General features: G+C 37.7%; 1 protein-coding gene across 1 annotated transcript in view; it reads left to right on the forward strand.

Annotated features, from left to right (window-relative positions):
* The window catches only part of syne2b (spectrin repeat containing, nuclear envelope 2b), a 200,381-nt gene that overhangs the window by 32,241 nt on the left and 149,185 nt on the right, over positions 1–18,955 (forward strand). Inside the window, exons 29-48 of the mRNA XM_056471431.1 lie at positions 76–199; positions 1,641–1,786; positions 2,055–2,205; positions 3,748–4,343; positions 5,653–5,817; positions 6,455–6,605; positions 8,549–8,707; positions 8,784–8,951; positions 9,468–9,569; positions 9,657–9,860; positions 10,228–10,435; positions 11,798–11,910; positions 12,147–12,352; positions 12,677–12,784; positions 14,385–14,664; positions 14,827–15,156; positions 15,259–15,588; positions 15,718–16,047; positions 16,147–16,491; positions 18,198–18,376. Of these exons, the coding sequence (XP_056327406.1) occupies positions 76–199; positions 1,641–1,786; positions 2,055–2,205; positions 3,748–4,343; positions 5,653–5,817; positions 6,455–6,605; positions 8,549–8,707; positions 8,784–8,951; positions 9,468–9,569; positions 9,657–9,860; positions 10,228–10,435; positions 11,798–11,910; positions 12,147–12,352; positions 12,677–12,784; positions 14,385–14,664; positions 14,827–15,156; positions 15,259–15,588; positions 15,718–16,047; positions 16,147–16,491; positions 18,198–18,376 (4,395 nt within the window). The remainder of the gene's footprint in view (positions 1–75; positions 200–1,640; positions 1,787–2,054; positions 2,206–3,747; positions 4,344–5,652; positions 5,818–6,454; positions 6,606–8,548; positions 8,708–8,783; positions 8,952–9,467; positions 9,570–9,656; positions 9,861–10,227; positions 10,436–11,797; positions 11,911–12,146; positions 12,353–12,676; positions 12,785–14,384; positions 14,665–14,826; positions 15,157–15,258; positions 15,589–15,717; positions 16,048–16,146; positions 16,492–18,197; positions 18,377–18,955) is intronic.

The following is an 18,955-nucleotide window of genomic DNA, read 5'->3' on the forward strand; positions in this document are numbered from 1 at the left end:
TTGTATGTTGCTTTATACGATTTAATTTTGGGTGTGAATCTTATGGTGTACACTTTTTGTCCTCGCACTGCTCAGGTATCGCAGCTCCAGATTCGCTTTACAGGGTCAGCTAAATAGAAATGAACAATGCATGCTGGGAGATCGTCCCTCAGAATCAGTCACTCCCACAGATCTGCAGAAACGACTGAGAGAATTAAAGGTAACAGTTTTAAGTTGGTCAGTTGACATTATGGTGACACTTTAGAATTATGGTCCATTAGTTAATGTTAGTCAATGTATTTACTAACATTAAATATGAACAATCTTATTAATCTTATTAACTAATGCGTTATTAAAATTCAATGTTATGCTTGTTAACATTAGAAAATGCACTCTGAGTTAACATGAACTAACGTTATTTAACTTACAGATGAATAAGTACCATAATAAACAACATAGGCCATTCTGAAAACCTAGCCCTATATACATTTCTGAAGATCAAGAATTATGCAGCCAGAGGTACGTATGGCTGCATTTCGTCTTTAAAACGAACGCTACGGGGTGGTATGATGGCGTTCCTTTTTGCGCTTACCAGCTAACCGCTTACCTCCATGCAGACGGCTTTTCTACTGTTACCAGTTTGTCCAATGGCTCACTGCATACGTCGGAGGGTTTGAGACACACTGCTGAGTTGACTGTGATGATGGGGTTCGAGTCCAGCAAAGAACGGTTCCAGAAAGCAGTTAAAACAAAAGCCAAAACAAACAAGTAAATAACAGGGTGAGAATGTGGTAAAATCTGAAAATGTGGTAAAAATCAGGCTGACGTGAGGGCTTTTCTTTTTCTGGATTGCTTTTGAAAACACTATCGGTTGGGTTTAGGGAAGTGGGTGGGCGCTGCTCAGTCGGTGCTTTTGAAAACATTATTGGTTGTATGGTGGGTGGGGGGATTAGTTGGTCAGTCAGTTCGTCAATCAGTAGTCGACAGCGGCCTCTGGTGGATTTATGCGAGAAGAGCAGGTGAGAATGGCACTCACGAGAGAAATTTAGGATCTAATAAAGCATACACAGCGCCCTCTGGTGGATTCGCAAAAACAAAAATGGCAAAAAAATGTAGCTCCTGGGACGTATTTGGTGCTCTCCAGAAATGTAAATAGGGATACATAATCAGAATGAGCCTGGGTTGATAATAATGAATTACTAAATGTTTATCAATTAACATTACCTAACGAACCATTTTTATAAATGTTACCAACATTATTATGCATTTTTAAATGACTAAATTTGTTGTTGTTGTTTAACCATTTTCTAATGTGATCAGATATCTCATACTTTGAGTACATTCTGCCGAATTAAATCAGCTGCACGCTTGATGTCATTTTTTAAACAGCCTATTTACTTTTCTGCTTGAACACTCTTTCAACAAGCACTACTGTAACATCTTAAAGACACATGACATTTTCTTACATTTAAGCATTCTGCAGACACTTATATTTTAAAGGGGCTCCATTCAAGCTATACAATTTGACAGCTTGTGCGTTCCTTTGAGAATCAAACTCATGACCTTGGTGTTACTAGCAACAAACTCTACTGTTTAAGCCACAGGAATTTCAGTACTGAACATGACAGTCCTCTTCTTTTTTTTTTTTATCTTTGGTTTAGTCTCTGTGGGACGAGACCGAATCTCTGTGGAAAGAGTATGAAACGCTGTGTATGCAGTGTGTTCAGTACAACGAACGAGCTGTTGAGCAGGACCGCATGGAGCTCACTGTCCGGTGGAGAGAGCAGAGGTCACAGTTACAGGGCAGGTTTGTGTTTGCATCATGAAAACAACACTCATATATCAAACATCTGATGTGATACTGTATGTTTTTATGTGTTACTGAGCTGAAATTATTATTTACTGTAGATAGAAACATATTAGAGCTGCTGTTGGTCTTTCACCCAGTGCCACCCTAAGAAGCATGTGATCTGTTCAAATCAAGCAGTTCCACTGAAAATATCCTGTAGCCAGACTGCGTGTGTGTGTGTGTGTGTCTTGTGTTGTTTGTTAAATACGTCTATGCACTCTGCCAGGGTGGATTCGCTGGGAGCAGCGCTTGAGCTCATGGACTCCATTAAGCTGAAGATTTCAGAAATTTCTGAAAAACTTGACAAGTTCATCAAAGAGCCCAAAGACATCAAGGGATATACACTAGCTAACCCTGCAATTTTGAGAGATGTGAAGGTGAGACACTAATTACTATCTATAAAGTTGGATAGTATAAATGTTAATCCTGACTTTCTTTCATGGTTAACCATCAAGACAGAAATGACATTTCATTTAGTTAATGCTGTTTGTTTTATTAGCTATGATTCTAATATAATATAATATAATATAATATAATATAATATAATATAATGTAATGTAATGTAATGTAATGTAATGTAATGTAATATAATATAATATCGTATAATATAATATAATATAATATAATATAATATAATATAATATAATATAATATAATATAAGATTGCCAAATTGAAGGCCAACAGGAGCACCTGACCATTGAGCCTTAAGGCTGATTTGAGTCGTGTTCGAACTAAAAGGAACGGTATGGGATAGAGGGAATATTTTCCATATTAAAAGTTTTGTACACCTCATGTGCTTTATTCAGTGTTAAATGCTAACATTGTGAGTTTGATTGGCATTTCACATGACATTTATTGCCATATACTGAAAGCAGCAGCAGATAGTTCACCAAAATAATGCAAATCAACACATATCAGTGATTCAGCATCTACATTTAAAAATGTTAAAGAGTTTTAATATGGATTAATTAGATTGTAACCCTTACCATTTCGTGAGTGAGTGCATATTCTAGTTTCGTCTGGTGCAAACAGCCAAATTGCTTATCACTGCAAATCTCATCATGTAGCGTGTTGTTAGGAGACGGGGTTACAATGTAACCTGCTCATCTAATGTTTACGCTCGTAATATTTATACCATTTGCTAATTAATAACCTCATGTGGAACTCTGAATCTGTGTCTCATTTTGGAGTCTGCTACTGTCCACCGGAGGTCACATTTAGGTCATGAACATATACATTGAGAGTCTTTCTAAATGAATGAATGAAATACAGAGTTTTCCATCAAGGCGACCCGGGTTGCTGAAATATTATTGGCTAAGCTGGCAGTGGGTGGGTCAAAAGAACCAAAACAAAGACAGCCGTTCAGGCACGTAACACCCATTTTTAAAGCAGAATATCTGACTTCAGCATGTTTTTCAGATAAACAAGAATGTTCACTTGGCCTGTTTCTTAAATATCTGCAAAAATATTATGGTATTTTTAATGCTTTAGAAGAGTCAAAAACTTTAAAATGAAGAATAACTGTGACTATTTCTTCATATAAACCAGAAACTGCACTGCTAAAATATTTGTTTGAGTTGCACCTCAGCTGTAAAGATGTAAATTTACATTTTCTCAGGTTATTCACTTCAAATTTTACACCAACGTTTATATAATATAAAGTTTATATTATTTCAAACAAACAAGGCTAACCCAGATGAAAAATAACCCAAAAGTAACTTTTTACTAACCCAAAAGTAACTTAAGTAATCATTTATTGTCTACTTATATGGTTTAGTTCAGCTGACACCCTTTTATCAACATCTGTGAATCTTTTCTCGTCATAGATTTACGTAGATAGTTTAAGACTATTTGCAGTTAATTTCAATCACTAGTGTATCTTTTTATCTAAAAATACCTCTCTCACTCTCATTTTCAGGACTTAGATGAAAGTATCCAGACGGAGATGGATCGGCTGTCTCGATTTGACTCAGAGCCCAGTCATTTGGAGCTGCGGGATCGTTCTGCTCTGACCCAGGTGGTTCTGAACCACAGATCAAGCCTGGACCGTCTCAGACAACAGGTGCGCAAGAGCGACGCCGCTGCTCGTGCCCTCGACCGCTTCCTCATGTCCCTGCGCACCGTGGAGCTCGATGTCACTTCTGTACTCAGCGCCCCCAGCAATGATCCCATGGTACTGCAGGACAGCAGGTCCAAGCTGGCACTCATCAGAAAAGGAGTCAGCAGCCTTAAGGATAAAGCTCCACAGCTGGACCAGTTACTGGGTGGAGCACAGCTGGAGGTGACCCAAGACGGGAGTCCTGTCTGCTGTCTGGACATGGTGGGTGTCCTGGTTCACAAGGTGGAAGAGGCAGATGATCGTTTAATGATCCGACAGAATGAAATCCAGAAGGAGCAGCAAAATCAGGGACTCGGTCTGAGGAGGAAGACCATGCAGACTGAGCTGAGGAAGGTGCAGGGAGCAGCAGAAAAACAGGGTCTGAAGGATCCCACCATGCCAGCTGTGCAGCACAGGTCTCGGTGGTTCTTTCTTACATTAATATTATGTTGCAAAAGGAGTTTTTGTGGACAAGTGGAAGTTTTGAGTCCACTTTTAACTAGAGACAAAAATTTGATTCTTCTAATATTCTACTAATAACAGTAGGGTTTACGTTGTTATACAGTTACTTATAGTTACGTAGATGGTCTCCTCTAGACATTCTGCTAAGTAAAGTGTAACCGATCATAAAAACTGTAGAATATAATGTGTTCTTTGTGTGTCCAAATCAAAGCCACTTTCATTTACCAAAATAATGTCTTCATTTGAGCTTGATAAATATTGATATGAAGTTATGTAATTAAATTCAATGCAATTCAATATGTAATTCAATATGTTCAATATACAATATCTTTTTTAATAAGATAAAGCTACCAGACATCCTGTTTTTTCTAGGACAGTCTCATATTTCAGCTTAATTTTTTTGTCTTGAATTATAAAAAAAAAATTTGTATCGTAATTTTTATACTTTTCCTACAATTTATTCATTTCTGAGTACTCAAAGTAGTCTTCTGTCTAGCGAAAGTAGCTTAACAAATGGTATCTGCCAAGTAATTTGGTGTTTAAAAGATGTCTAATAGATGTCAAAACATACTGTAGACATTTTGACTAACACAAGGCTAAATTTGGGCTGTCAGTGAAATTTTAATAGACATCTAGCAATAGTCTAAACATAGACTAGTTATTAAATAATCAGATTGGACAGACATCCAATGTGTGTGGTCATTCATTCCTGTTTATTTGATAATTGGCCTATTTTGGAACTACTGATAGAAATCTACTGCATTCGCCTGGGTTTCCCCTGGGTGCTCCGGTTTCCCCCACAGTCCAAAGACATGTAGGACAGGTGAATTGGGTAAGCTAAATTGTCCGTAGTGTATGAGTGTGAATAAGTGTGTGTGGATGTTTTCCAGAGATGGGTTGCAGCTGGAAGGACATCCGCTGCGTAAAACATATGCTGGATAAGTTGGTGGTTCATTCTGCTGTGGCGACCCTAGATTAATAAAGGGACTAAGCCGAAAAGAAAATGAATGAATGAATGTTAGAAGTCTAAAAGATTTTCACTAACAACTCAAATTTAGCTCTGTTTTAGTCAAGACAACAATGTTTGTATACCTTTTAGACATTCTTGCTGGGCAGAAAGTCATGTACTTTTATTTTGAATACAAAATTACCATTCATATCGATCAAAATGTACTTAGTAAGGGCCTGAACCTGCACTTTAAAATTAGAATTAAAAATGGCATGAAATGAGCATTAAAGACTGTGTTTTGCATTTGTTTTCAGGATACGAGCACTGTCTGATCTGGAATTGCAGCTGAACTGTCTTCGCCCTGAATACAAAAGCATAAAGGTGGCTGTGTCTGAAGTGTCACAGAAGGAGAACCCTGATCCAGCAGAAGAAGAGCTGGACTTTCTTTGGGAAGAGACTGAAAGAGCTGTATCTGACAGGTCGGTTCTATATGCTGAGGCCTCTACAATAGTAAATGAACTAAATTAGCTTTAAAGCCTTTTAGTTCAACCAAAAATTAAAATTCATCATAATTTTTTCAGTCATAATTTTGTTCCACTATCATGTTGTTCTGAACTGATATTTTTCTTGATCTTTGAAATGCAACTAAATTCAAACTATAAACGAAACGTGAGAGAAGGAAACCAATGAAAGTTCATTCATCAAAACTTTGCTATTTAAAAATAGTTGAAAAAAGAAGTCACTATAGGTTGAATGATGGCTATATGCTGAACAAATTTTATTACATTTTTTTTTATTCATCCATAAAATTGATTAAATATGGTACAGTAAAATCAACAATAGGTGAAACATGCACATTTAACAGCATCTTTAAAAAAAATTATCAGGTTTTGAAGTGTAAAAGTTTTTTTGTAATGGACCTTCAGTGGATACAAACTTTTTTAAAATTATATCAATTCATGTTTTGAAGATATTTGAAGGGTTTGAGTGTCTGAGTTGTCATTTTTGTGTGAACTAACTGGTAGTTAATTTGGTACAAAGGAACTTACTGTGATGGACAGAACCTCAGAGTTTGTACAGTAAATTGATATGTGTGTGTTTTTGTGTATTTCACAGATTAGAACAATGCACTGTTCTCATGGAACTGCTGAAGAAGTTTCAGAACTGCCGCACTTACCTGACCAACACACTCCAGAGGGCAGAGCAAACAATCAGCGAGCAGGCATCATACATGGGCAAAGACAACTTGCAGCGCCTCCTAGCTAAAGTATGTCATCACCAATCACAAATAAATGCTAATGTTATAATTGCTTATGGAAACATACCATCAAGGGGTGGCGCGGTGGCTCAGTGGTTAGCACTGTCACCTCACAGTACCCCGGCTGGGTCAGTTGGCATTTCTGTGTGGAGTTTGCATTTTCATCCCTGTGTTTGCGTGGGTTTCCTCCGAGTGCTCAGTTTTCCCCCACAGTTCAAAGACATGCGGCACAGGTGAATTGATTAAGATTAATTGGCTGTAGTGTATATGTGTAAATGAGTGTGTATGGGTGCTTCCCAGTACTGGGTTGTGGCTGGAAGGGCATCCGCTGCATAAAACATATGCTGGATAGGTTGGCGGTTCATTCCACTGTGTCAACCCCTGATAAATAAAGGAGCTAAGCTGAAGGAAAATGATTGAATGAAAGAACATACCATCAAGTATCTTTCACAGAAATCTTTTTCACAGAAAAGTTTTATTGCACCACCAGGGGTCAGTCAGTGCTCACTTTTTGAACTTAGAGTTGTGATTGGCTTATTTTGAAAGTTTATCCTGTGATTAAAATTTTCATCAACTCTAAAGTTGAGTTTTCCACATCTACATGTAAAGACAGAGTTTTTATTAGTGTACGATGAACGATTATTCTTTGTTTTTCTGACTAAACAGCTGCATTCATTTCTGTAAAGCTTTTAGATGTTTAGATGTTTCATCAGCACAGCTGTTTCCTCCAGCGAAAAATGTAACTCTTAATAAACATTTCTCTAATTTAATTTCAAATGAACTACCAATATTAAACGCTTACAGTTTGTGTGGCATTAACTATACCATACAGTCTTGCACAGAAAGGATTAAACACAGTGACAGAAGCATTTAGAGAATGTGCTCGTTTTAACTGTCAGAGTCACTGACAGAAACAGAAGCATCAATTGTTGTCTAGTATTAAAAAAATACTTCTTATTTATTATTATCATTCAGATCATGAAATATGTGAATTAGCCTGTAAGTTTAAAGATATATATTTATCTGTATGCCATTTAATTAGAAAAGTGGCAGTTTATTTATTTAATACATGGAAACAAAAAATCACTTGAATATAGCCTATTGGCTTATTGAGAACTCAAATGGCTATGCCTGTCTATGCAATACAGTGTAATAGTATACAACCCATATTAAATTAAAACATTTTTAAGTGTATTACTATTAAATTACTACTTATAAATGTAATATTAGGCTTTATATATAAAAATGCACATGTTCACTGTAAAAAAAGGCAGGGTTCCACACAGGGGCGATTTTAGGATTTTCATTTTAGGGGGGCTCAGCTCCTTATACAGTATATTTACAGGAACCGTTGTGTGTGTGTGTGGTGCATGACTGGATATTGTAGTTCATGAAATGGCGGATTTGTGATCCGTTAGCGATCCGTGTGTATACCAGCAATCTGCACAGGCTGTATCACTGGGGACCGTGACAGCAAGACTAGGATAATAATAATTTTGGCTTGCCTTTTTTACTAAGAAAAAAATCATGCTGATATTTTATATATATATATACATACATATTTTAGTATCACTTTATTTTGATGGTCCCGTTAACACATTTTGTTGAATTTAAGTTACATCTGCATGCCAACTAATTCTCATTAGATTATAAGTAGACTGTTAGGTGGGGGTAAGTGTTAGTTATAAAGTTAGGACTATAAAGTTTCTTATAGTCAGTTAAATGTCTGTTGAAGGTGGGTTAGGGTTAGTTAGTAAATATTAAGTAAATAGTCTACTAATACTCAAATGAGAATTAATTGGCATGTAGTTGCAATGCAACTTTCAGTCAACAAAATGTGCAACAGGGACCATCAAAATAAAGTCTTACCCATATTTCTATTAACAGTTGATTTTGATTTTATTTTTTTGATGTTTACAATTAAAAATTTTATTAATGTGTTTATTTTTTAGGTTGTCAGCATTAAAGAGGATCTCAGTGGCCTCGGACCTAAAATGGAGGAGTTCAGATCTGTGTGCAGGCAGTTGCAGTCTCAGCTGAAGAAAATTCCTGACTGCTCAGAAACTCCATTTGAGACAGAGGCAGATGCTTTGGTGGATTCGTGGCTCGATGTGAGAATACAAAATCTGCTGCTCACATTTATCATACTTCATTCAATCATTTGGTAAATCTGTGTCGTTTTGGCAGGTGTCAGAGAAGACGGACGGATATCTGGATAACCTGCGTGTGGGTCTGGAGTGGTGGGAGAAGCAGCTGGTTTTGGGTGGAGAAGTGGAGAGCTGGGCTTCTACTAAACTCATCATCTTCTCAGAGTCTCATCCCTTCAGTAGTGAGGAAGAAGTTCGCAGCATGAAGGTGTGCTTTTTCTTTGTCTGGTTAAAATGTAATTAAAATGTTCTCAGAATGACTTAGAATGAGTTAAAACATTATAGTTCTAATTTAATTACTGTAAAATAATAAGTAAGTTGTAGCTTTAAAGTTTTATAACTCTTGGAGGTATTTTATAGAATATTTTGAAAGTGACAAGATTTTGTTTCCATCTAAAAAGTAATAAATCGTGAACAAAGGTATTCTTAAAATATAATCTGACAGAATTTTAATGAATTTTATTTTATTGTATTATTCCATTTTTATTATTACTATTTTATTTTATTCTTATTTATTTATTTATTTAATTTTATTTATTTTTATTTTTTGCATAAATGTTAAAGGATAAATAATTGTAGTGTAAAATATGTCGATTTAGTAATGTTGTATGCAAATAGTTTGAAGTCAAAAACAATGAAGAGAATTTTGAATAAAAAAATCACAGGCATGAGCTTAAAGACTGATTTTGATTTCATGTGTTGTTGTTTTTTGTGTGTTCCTTAGAATGAGATTCAGTCCCAGGAGGACAATCTTGAGCACTTCCACAGAAAGTTACTGGAGATCCATGAACTGCTGCAGAGCAAGGAATGTCCCCTTGAGTTACAGGTGAACATGCAGCTTACTTCTGTTTATTAAATTCATTATAAATCCTATTCCTATTATTAAATTGCGCACACATTCTGTCTTACTAAGGTAATGGAAACAAACCTGAGGATGAAAATGGAGCAGGTAAAGGAGCTGTTCACCGACTGCACAGACGTGTTCCAGGAGCTTCTCAAAGTTAAAGCTCATCTGATTGAAAAGATTGACTCCTATCAACTGTCTGTGGAGAATATCCGCTCCTCTGTAAACATGGTCAGTTCAGAGGATCGCTCAGAGCTGGAGACCCATTTACAGGTATTGTTTGATTAAGCTTGCGTTGCTAAACTTGCGTTGAGTCATTAAAAGCAATTTTTTGACAACAAAACCAGACTTACTGTATGTTGCACAAGTATATTTTGCCATAAAACGAAAATATATTGTATGGGTCAAAATAATACTTTTCTTTTGTGCCAAAAATCTCCCATGATATTATATTTTTATATCCCATGACATTATTATATTTAGTACTGTATAGTAAATATTAAAAAAAAAACATAATTTTTGATCAATAATATGCATTGCTACTGTAAACACTTCATTTAGACAGCTTTATTTAGGTTCTTTTTGCACCATGCAAATTATGCAATATTCTACGTAAACACGGTTATTTATCTCTTTGTAGGACTTGTGTGAGCAGCTTTTGGACCAGGAGGAGCAGACTGAATCTCTGCTGAAGGAAATCAATCTCATGTCTAGCATTACTGGACCGCAGGTCTTGGAGGAGCTGACCAATCAGAGCAAGCGTCTCAAAGACAGCATTGCTGAAACACGGGAGACGATTCGCCAGAAAAAGGAACAAGGGGAGAAAAGCTTCCTACAGACTATTAAAGGTCTGAAAACCACTTTCCTTGCTTTACTGCAAAAAAAAAAATCTTGTTTGTAGTATAAATATCTAATAATTCCTTAATCAAAGTTTTTTTACATAGGCTCATCTTGAAAACGTAGCCCTATCTATATACATTTCTGGAGATTGCAAATTATGTAGCCAGAAGTACGTATGGCTGCATTTTGACTTTAAAACGAATACTACGTGGCGTTATGACGTCGTTCCTTTTCGCGCCTACCAGCTGACTGCTTACCTCCATATGAACGGCTTTTCCGCTGTTACCAGTTTAATCAGTAACTTGCCATGTACGTCGATGGACTCGAGACGTAGAGAGGAGTTGACCCCGACGACGGGTTTCTAGTCCAGCAAAGATTGGTTCCAGAAAGCGGGTAAGACAAAAACAGAAGCCAAAAAATAAAATAAACAGGTAAATAACAGAGTGAGAATGTGGTCACATCTGAAAATGTGATAAAAATCAGGCGAGGGCTTTTCTTTTTCTGCATTGTTTTTTTTAAAAAAACAATCAGTGCTTTTTGTCAATCGGTGCTTTTGAAAGCACTATTGTTGGGTTTAGAGAAGGAGGACGGTGGGTCAGTCAATCGGTCAGTCAGTCAGTCAGTCAGTCAGTCAGTCGACAGCGGCCTCTGGTGGATTTACATGTGAACAGTAGGCGCTAATGGCACTCTCAAGAGAAATTTTAAATCTCAAAAAGCATACACAGCAGCCTCTGGTGGATTCATGAAAACAAAAACAGCAAACAAGCCTACCTCCTGGGATGTATTTCGTGCTCTCCAGAAATGTATATTAAATGTATATTTGTTTTCAGAATGAGTCTGGGTTGAAAAAAAATGTTTCTTCCTTTTTTAAACATAAAAGAAGATATTTAGAAAACTGTTGGAAACCTGTAACCATTGACTTTCATAATATTTGTTTTTCCTACTATGGGAGTCAATGGTAACCGGTTTTCAACTTTCTTCAAAATATCTTATTTTGTGTTTAACAGAAGAAGGAAACTCCTAAAGGTTTGGAGTAAATTTTCATTTTTGAGTGAAATATTTCTTTAAATTACCCTTAAACATGCTAAATTATCTGCCAATGGAGCGAGTAAAAATCTTATTTCAAACTGAAAACATGATTTAGTGTTATACTTTTTACTCTTGACCATATTATTTCTGAAAACAAAACCATATATTTTTGCTTGGCTAAAAACTGCTTCTTGATTTAAGAATTATTAGATGTTTAGACTAGAACAAAACTAATTCTAAATAAGAAATGCTATTACTACTATATAAATAATATACATTTTAAATACCCTTTTGAACAAGTGATTTTTGTGTTGTCCACGTGTGCCACTGGCTCTTTGCAGAAGAGTTTCAGTCATTTGAGGAATGGCTGCAGGATGAGCAGCTCTCTGTCAATGAGTGTTTTGAAAACCCGGAGCGAAAGCAAGATGTAGAAACATCCATGCAGCGACTGAAAGTGAGTAACAACGAGGTCCCATCCCTATCATTATGATTTCTATTGTGCTAAAACATTTTATAAATACTTTTCAAGTATTTATTTCAAGTCTTAAAGAGACTAACTGTACAATGCAGTAATTCCAGGGCCACCTGTCCAGCAGCAAGAGTCAGCAGGCGTTATCACCCTTAGTCAAATGCATAATTATAAACTGGTCGAAATGACTCATTTAGTGGAACAATTTATGTTTTCTTTAGGGTTTCCTGGAATCTAAAGAAGGAGAACAGCGTCTGGCACTGTTGAAGAACAGGTTTGAGAGTGGTGGACAGACGAAAGTCCCTTCTGAGGCTCAGGCTTTGTTCTCCACGTGGCATCAGGAACAGGAAGGAGAACTTGCCACACTGAGGGCTCACTGTCAGGGACGCCATAAACAGCTAGATGACATCCTCTACAACCTTAACAGGTACGCACACTGAGCTCTTGTCATAGATATTTGCTGTTACTGTTGATTCAGCCAATTATTTTATTTATTGTCTTTAATCCAATTCATCGTTATTTCTACAGCGCTTTTACAATGTACGCTGTCAAAGCTGCTTAACATAGATGGAGAAAAGATAATAAAAAGCCATAACAATATTTCAGATTTGGAACATTCCAGGCAGACAGGAGAGTAGTGGTAGAATGCTGATGTAGTTCTAGATAGATTAAAACAGATTCAGTTCAGTTTAATATAAATGTCACTGTTGAAGTTCAGTTCAGACAGTCATCTGTCTTTATGTTTTGCAAGCTTACAAGAGGAACACAATCATTTGAAGGACTGGCTTCAGCAAAGGGAGCAAGTGCCAGGACAAAGAGAAAAACTACGACAAATCCAAGAGGAGTTTCTTAAAGAAAGGTACTACTTGCTTTTCTAAATGCTAATTTTGAAATTTTGTTTTAAACAATTTTTTCTCTCTCTCTTTTTTTTTTTTTTTTTTGCTTTTTTCAAACAATAATTCAGTAATTAAATAACACACTCACAGCATATTCACTTGGTATTCCAAATTATAATTTTAGACATAATAATAATAATAATAATAATAATAATAATAATAATAATAATAATAATAATAATAATAATAATAATACGATATACAATACAATATTATTTATACACTCACCGGCCACTTTATTAGGTACACCTTACTAGTACCAGGTTGGACCCACTTTTGCCTTCAGAACTGCCTTAATCCATGGCATAGATTCAACAAGGTATTGGAAATATTCAAAATCTCAGAGATTTTGGTTCATATTGACATGATCGCATCATGCAGTTGCAGCAGATTTGTCGGCTGCACATCCGTGATGCAAATCTACTGTTCCATCACATCCCATAGGTGGTCTATTGGATTTAGATCTGGTGACTGTGCCATTTGAGTACAGTGAACTCATTGTCATGTACACAAAACCAGTCTGTGTTGATTCGCGCTACATGACATGGTGCGTTATCAGAAGATGGGTACACTGTGGTCATAAAGGGATAAACATGGTCAGCAACAATACTCAGGTAGGCTGTGGCGTTGATACGATGCTCAATTGGTACTAATGGGCCCAAAGTGTGCCAAGAAAATATCCCCCACACCATAACATCACCACCACCAGCCTGAACCATTGATACAAGGCAGGAAGGATCCATGCTGTCATGATGTTGATGCCAAATTTTCACCCTACCATCCAAATGTCGCAGCAAATATCAAGACTCATCAGACCAGGCAACGTTTTTCCAATCTTCTATTGTCCAAATTTGGTGAGCCTGTGTAGCTTCAGTTTCCTGTTCTGACGGGATGGGCAAGGTTCGGCTCAAGGTTCGACATGTTGTGCGTTTAGAGATGCTCTTCTGCATACCTCAGTTGTAACAAGTGGGTATTTGAGTTACTGTTGCCTTTTTATTACCTCAAACCAATCTGACCATTCTCCTCTACCTCTGGCATCAACAAAGCATTTACGCCCACAGAACTGCCGCTCACGGGATATTTTCTCTTTTTCGGACCATTCTCTGTTAACCCTAGAGATGGTTGTGCATGAAATGTCTACATGCCTAAATGCATTGAGTTGCTGCCATGTGATTGGCTGAATAGAAATTTGCGTTAACGAGCAGTTGGACAGGTGTACCTAATAAACTGGCCGGTGAGTGTATATAAATCTTCCATTCATTAATTTATTCTTTCATTCATTTTCCTTTGGCTTGGTCCCTGACTTGTAAAATTATGAAAAATGTTTGAAAAGAAAATGATCCTCGAACAAAAAGTTTATGTAAGCAACACATATGGCCAACCAAAGCTAAAAGAAGCTGAAACCATAAGATCATGAGCCACTCTCATTGTAAATGAACACAATGCCACACTTCATTGGACTGAAGCACAATTTGATATTTTTCAGTTTAATTTGTGTAATTGTTCAGCCTTTTCTATTTGACATAAACCTGTATAACACTTACTTTCACCCTCAATCCACAGCGGCCGTGTAGAGGCATTCAATGACCTGTTATCCACAGTGAGGATGCGTGGCCTGAGAGGAGACCCTTTCCTTAAAGACAGTGAGACCCTCATTGACCAATACCATAGCCTGGGGGTTATTTTAGAGAATCAAGCCCAGGTTCACAAGACCCTTGATGATCAAATCGAAACATTCCAAACCAATGCAGAACAGATCAGAGCCTGGATCAGAGATTTAAAGCAAGGACTTGAATACTTGAGCACTGACACATCGATGCATGAAAAAGATATGAAGGCTCAGGTGGGTTACCTTATATTGTCATAGTTAAGAATAATACAAAAAACTATAGTGATTATTATTTAATTGTTTATTATATGTTTTTTTTAGCTTGGTTTTCTGGTAAACTCAAAGAAACATCCTCCATATATATGTAATAATTTAAATGTTTATCTGTGTTTTAAGGCTATTCTTAATCTAAGTTCTGATGGTGACGCTAAACTGGTGGCTCTGAAAGGTGAAGGTGTTGCTTTATGTGCACATGAGATTTTGGAGGAGACCAGAAGACAAGAGCTCGTTCACACACTTAAAAACATTGAGGATGAATGGAAAAGAGTTCTGGATTTGGCCCAACAACTAAAACATCAGGCAGAATTCCAAGACACTCTCCACAGGGAATTAGAAAATCAACAGGCCCAAGAAGAGAGCACCCAATCCTGGGTGAGAGAGCAGCAGCAAGTGCTACACTCCCTGGAGAAGGAACTTCAACCGCAGGAAAAACTCAACAAAGTACAGGTACTGTATGGACAATATGGTTTTGACTGCAAAACCCTTTCCAGAACCCTCCAATTATTCTTACCTTGGTTGCTTGTGTTATAACATCTGTATATCCTCTAGGCTGTCTTAGACCTTGCTGATGAAGCTGGTTCCAGATTGACCAGTTTACAGAGGCATGGACAAAGTTTATGTTCTTATAAAGAGCTTGACAATGAGAGGAGGAGCCATATTGACCAAACTCAGAAAGCAATAGAGGAAGAGTGGAGGAAAGTGCTACAACTTGCTCAGGATCTTAAGAACCAGGTCAAGCATGAGGAATCTCTCAACAGAGAGTTACAAAGCTTCTGTGATCAGGGAGAAGACACTCAAACCTGGATTAGACAGATCAGAGCGACCTTGGAGACCTTTCACGTGACATCTTCTATTCAAGAGAAACTCAATGGCATTGAGGTAATAGAGAGGACTTGCATTTTATTGCTTATTGAAGAAAGAAGGCAATGCTTCCTGCAACAGTAAATATTTATAGAAAACCAGTAAAAGCTAAAGATAAAAGCATGATTTCTTGGTTTTGTTTTTTAGGCAGTGCTTGCCCATAGATCTGAGTGGGACTATAAACTTGGTGATCTAAAGATGAAGGGAGAGAGTCTATTTTCCAATGAAGATCTACAGGAGGGTAAACGCCAGACAATCCAACAGACATTACAAGATATAGTGCAGGAGTGGACAGAAGTTTTGTTAAATGTTCAGGAGTTGAAGAACCAAACAGAACTTGAGGAATCTCTTTGTAAGGACCTTCAGGATCTTCAAGAACAGGAGGAGAGCATTCAATCTTGGATCAATGAGCAGCATCATAAGATCAAATTGCTAGGTGAAGATACTCAAATTCAGGAGAGAATGAATGGAACTCAGGTATAGTAAAAGTCAAAGAGTGATCTTCTACTCTACTTTTACCAAACATCTACTAACATTCTGATTTACTCGCTGCCATAAAATTATTGTTTACCCTAGGGTATCCTGAACTCAGAATCGGAAGGAGATTTTAAGATAGCCACCCTGAGAATAAAAGCGGATGGTTTGTGCTCTCGAGAAGACCTGAAGGAGGACAGAAAACAAGAAATCCAGCTGAACTTGAGGTCAGTCGAAGAGGAATGGAAGAAGGTCTTGGCTAGCGCTCAGGAAGTAAAGAACCAGGCTGAACTCCAGGATTCACTTGCAAGGGAGCTTCAGAATTTTTATACCCTGGAGGAGAGCACCTGGTCCTGGGTGAGGAATCAGAAGGATGACCTGGACTCACTGGGGGAAACCACTCATGGTACACAAGACCAGATTGAGGAAAGACTAAGCAATGCACAAGTAAGTAGTAATATTGGCTCAGCAGTGGAAGCCGAGATCAGCGAATGTTAGAGTACCACAAATGTTTGGTTGTTTTTTTCGCTTTCTAATTTGTGTAATACTGATAACTGTTGCAATATGTCCTCAATGTCTTGTCAAAAGGGTCTACATTGAGAAATGTAAGACAAAAACAAGATTCTGCTTATTATATCAACAGCTAAAATCTCATTTAAAATTGCATTGCATTGTACATGATCAACATTTTCAACCTAGGCTTATTCTGAAAACGTAGCCCTATATACGTTTCTGGATATTGCAAATTACATAGCCAGAAACACATATTGCTGCACACTATGGAGCGGTGTGATGGCGTTCCTTTTTGCGCTTACCAGCCGACCCCCTACCTCCGTATGGACAACTTTCCCACTGTTACCAGTTTGTCCAGTTAGCTTGCCATGTACGTCAGTGGACTTGAAACGCAGAGAGGAGATGACCATGACGATGGGGTTCGAGTCCAGTGAAGAACGGTTCCAGAAAGCTGGTAAGACAGGAACAGAATCCAAAAAGTAAAATAAACGATTAAATAACAGGGTAATAAAGTGGTAAAATCAAGCACAGGCTTTTTCTGGATTGCTTTTTAAATTTGTTGATTGGGTTTAGGAAAGTGGGTGGGTGGGTGGGTCAATAGCCGCGTTTCCACTATTGCGCTTAAAGCGAGCGAGCGAGGGCGAGCCAAGGCCAGTCGCGTTTCCACTATCACTTCCGGGGCGTAATCGGGCCAAAGCGAGGCTTCCTTGGGGCCAGCGTCCGGCCTTTTTCGGCCCGCCGAATACCTTAGGCCAAGGAGGGCCAACTGGAGCTTTGAGGCGGGGTTACGTACAAAGGCGGAGTTTTCCTGTCAGGTAAAGAGGAGACAAGATGCTTTCTTCCCTTACATTTGTTTTGCTATCGTCGTTCTCGTCGCTCGGCTGCTCTTTTGCGCCTTGCAGCCAAAATCTGTGTTCGAAGTAAATGCCGCCGAACTCGAATGTCCTTATCCAGGGATCGCTGTCTGGCCTTACACCAACAGACCACAAACAGTAAAAAAGCAATCGCTTCGGTGTTCTCCATCTTCCAGCTCTCGTAGTGATGCCAGGTTGTGTTTGTGGTTATAATTTGAGTTTTTTGTTCCCGCTGAAGTGGGCGGGTTGTGTGACGGGTTGTGTGACGTTTGATTCGGGGGACGTTCTGGGGGCGGTGTTTGCGTGACGCGCTGCGAGCAACTAGCCCGACAGTGGAAACGCAACATGATTTCGGCCTCATTTCTCAACCTCCCAGGCTATTGGCCCGGCCTGGCCCGATTAAAGCCCTGGCTCGCACTGGCCCGATAGTGAAAATGCGGCTAATCTGTGCTTTTTAAAATACTATTATTTGGGTTTAGGGAAGGAGAAGGTGAGTAGGTCATTCAGTCAGCCAAACAGTCAGTCAACAGCGGCCTCTGGTGGGTGTACGAGAGAACAGCAGGCGTGAATGGCACTTCTGAGAGAAATTTGAGATCTCAAAAAGCATACACAGCGACCTCTGGTAGATTCGCGAAAAACAAAAACTTAAAAAAAACGTAGCTCCTGGGATGTATTTGGCGGTCTCCAGAATAGTATATAGAGATACATTTTCAGAATGAGCCTGGGTTGAAAATTTTATGATGAAAATGTGACAGCCAAGAATAAGTGTATGCCTGTGTCTTTCAGGCTATTCTAAGTCTTCACTCTGAAGGCAACTCCAAGATTGCAGACCTGAAAAAGACAATGGACCATCTATATAGCCGTAAAGATCTTGATGAAGATACTAGACATTCTCTCATTAATAAAATGAAAAACGTAGAGGAGGAGTGGAAGGCAACACAACAGCAAGCACAAGAACTGCAAAGGTTTGATATGATAATTCTCTGTCTATAGTAACTTAAGGGGTAGTTCACCCAAAACTGAAAATCACTTCATTGTTTATTCTCCCTCACATGATTGTAAACTTTTATGAGTTTCTTTCTTCTGTTGAAGACAAAAGGAGATACTTTGAAGAGTGCTGGTTTCTGACATCCATTGACTTCCATAGTAAGAAAAATAAATGCTATGGAGATCATTGAGTGCCAGCTACCAGCATTCTTCTAAATATATATATATATATATATATATATATATATATATATATATATATATATATATATATATATATATATATATATATATATATATATATATATATTCCTTGTGTTCAACAGAAAGAAAGAAACAAGTCAAGGGAGGGTAAATGATGACAGAATTTACATTTTTGACTGAACTATCCCTTTAATCTAGAATACACATTTTTGGTAATGTAATCAGGCTACTTTTGAATTAATTAATCACATCAATTGGGATTATTTTGTACAATATTTATCTAATAAAATAAAAGAAATGCATTCCATTCTTTATTAATATTTTATAAACAATCTTATTTCTAATCATAATCA

The sequence above is a fragment of the Danio aesculapii genome, chromosome 13 (assembly GCF_903798145.1).
Source record: "Danio aesculapii chromosome 13, fDanAes4.1, whole genome shotgun sequence".
Lineage (NCBI taxonomy): Eukaryota > Metazoa > Chordata > Actinopteri > Cypriniformes > Danionidae > Danio > Danio aesculapii.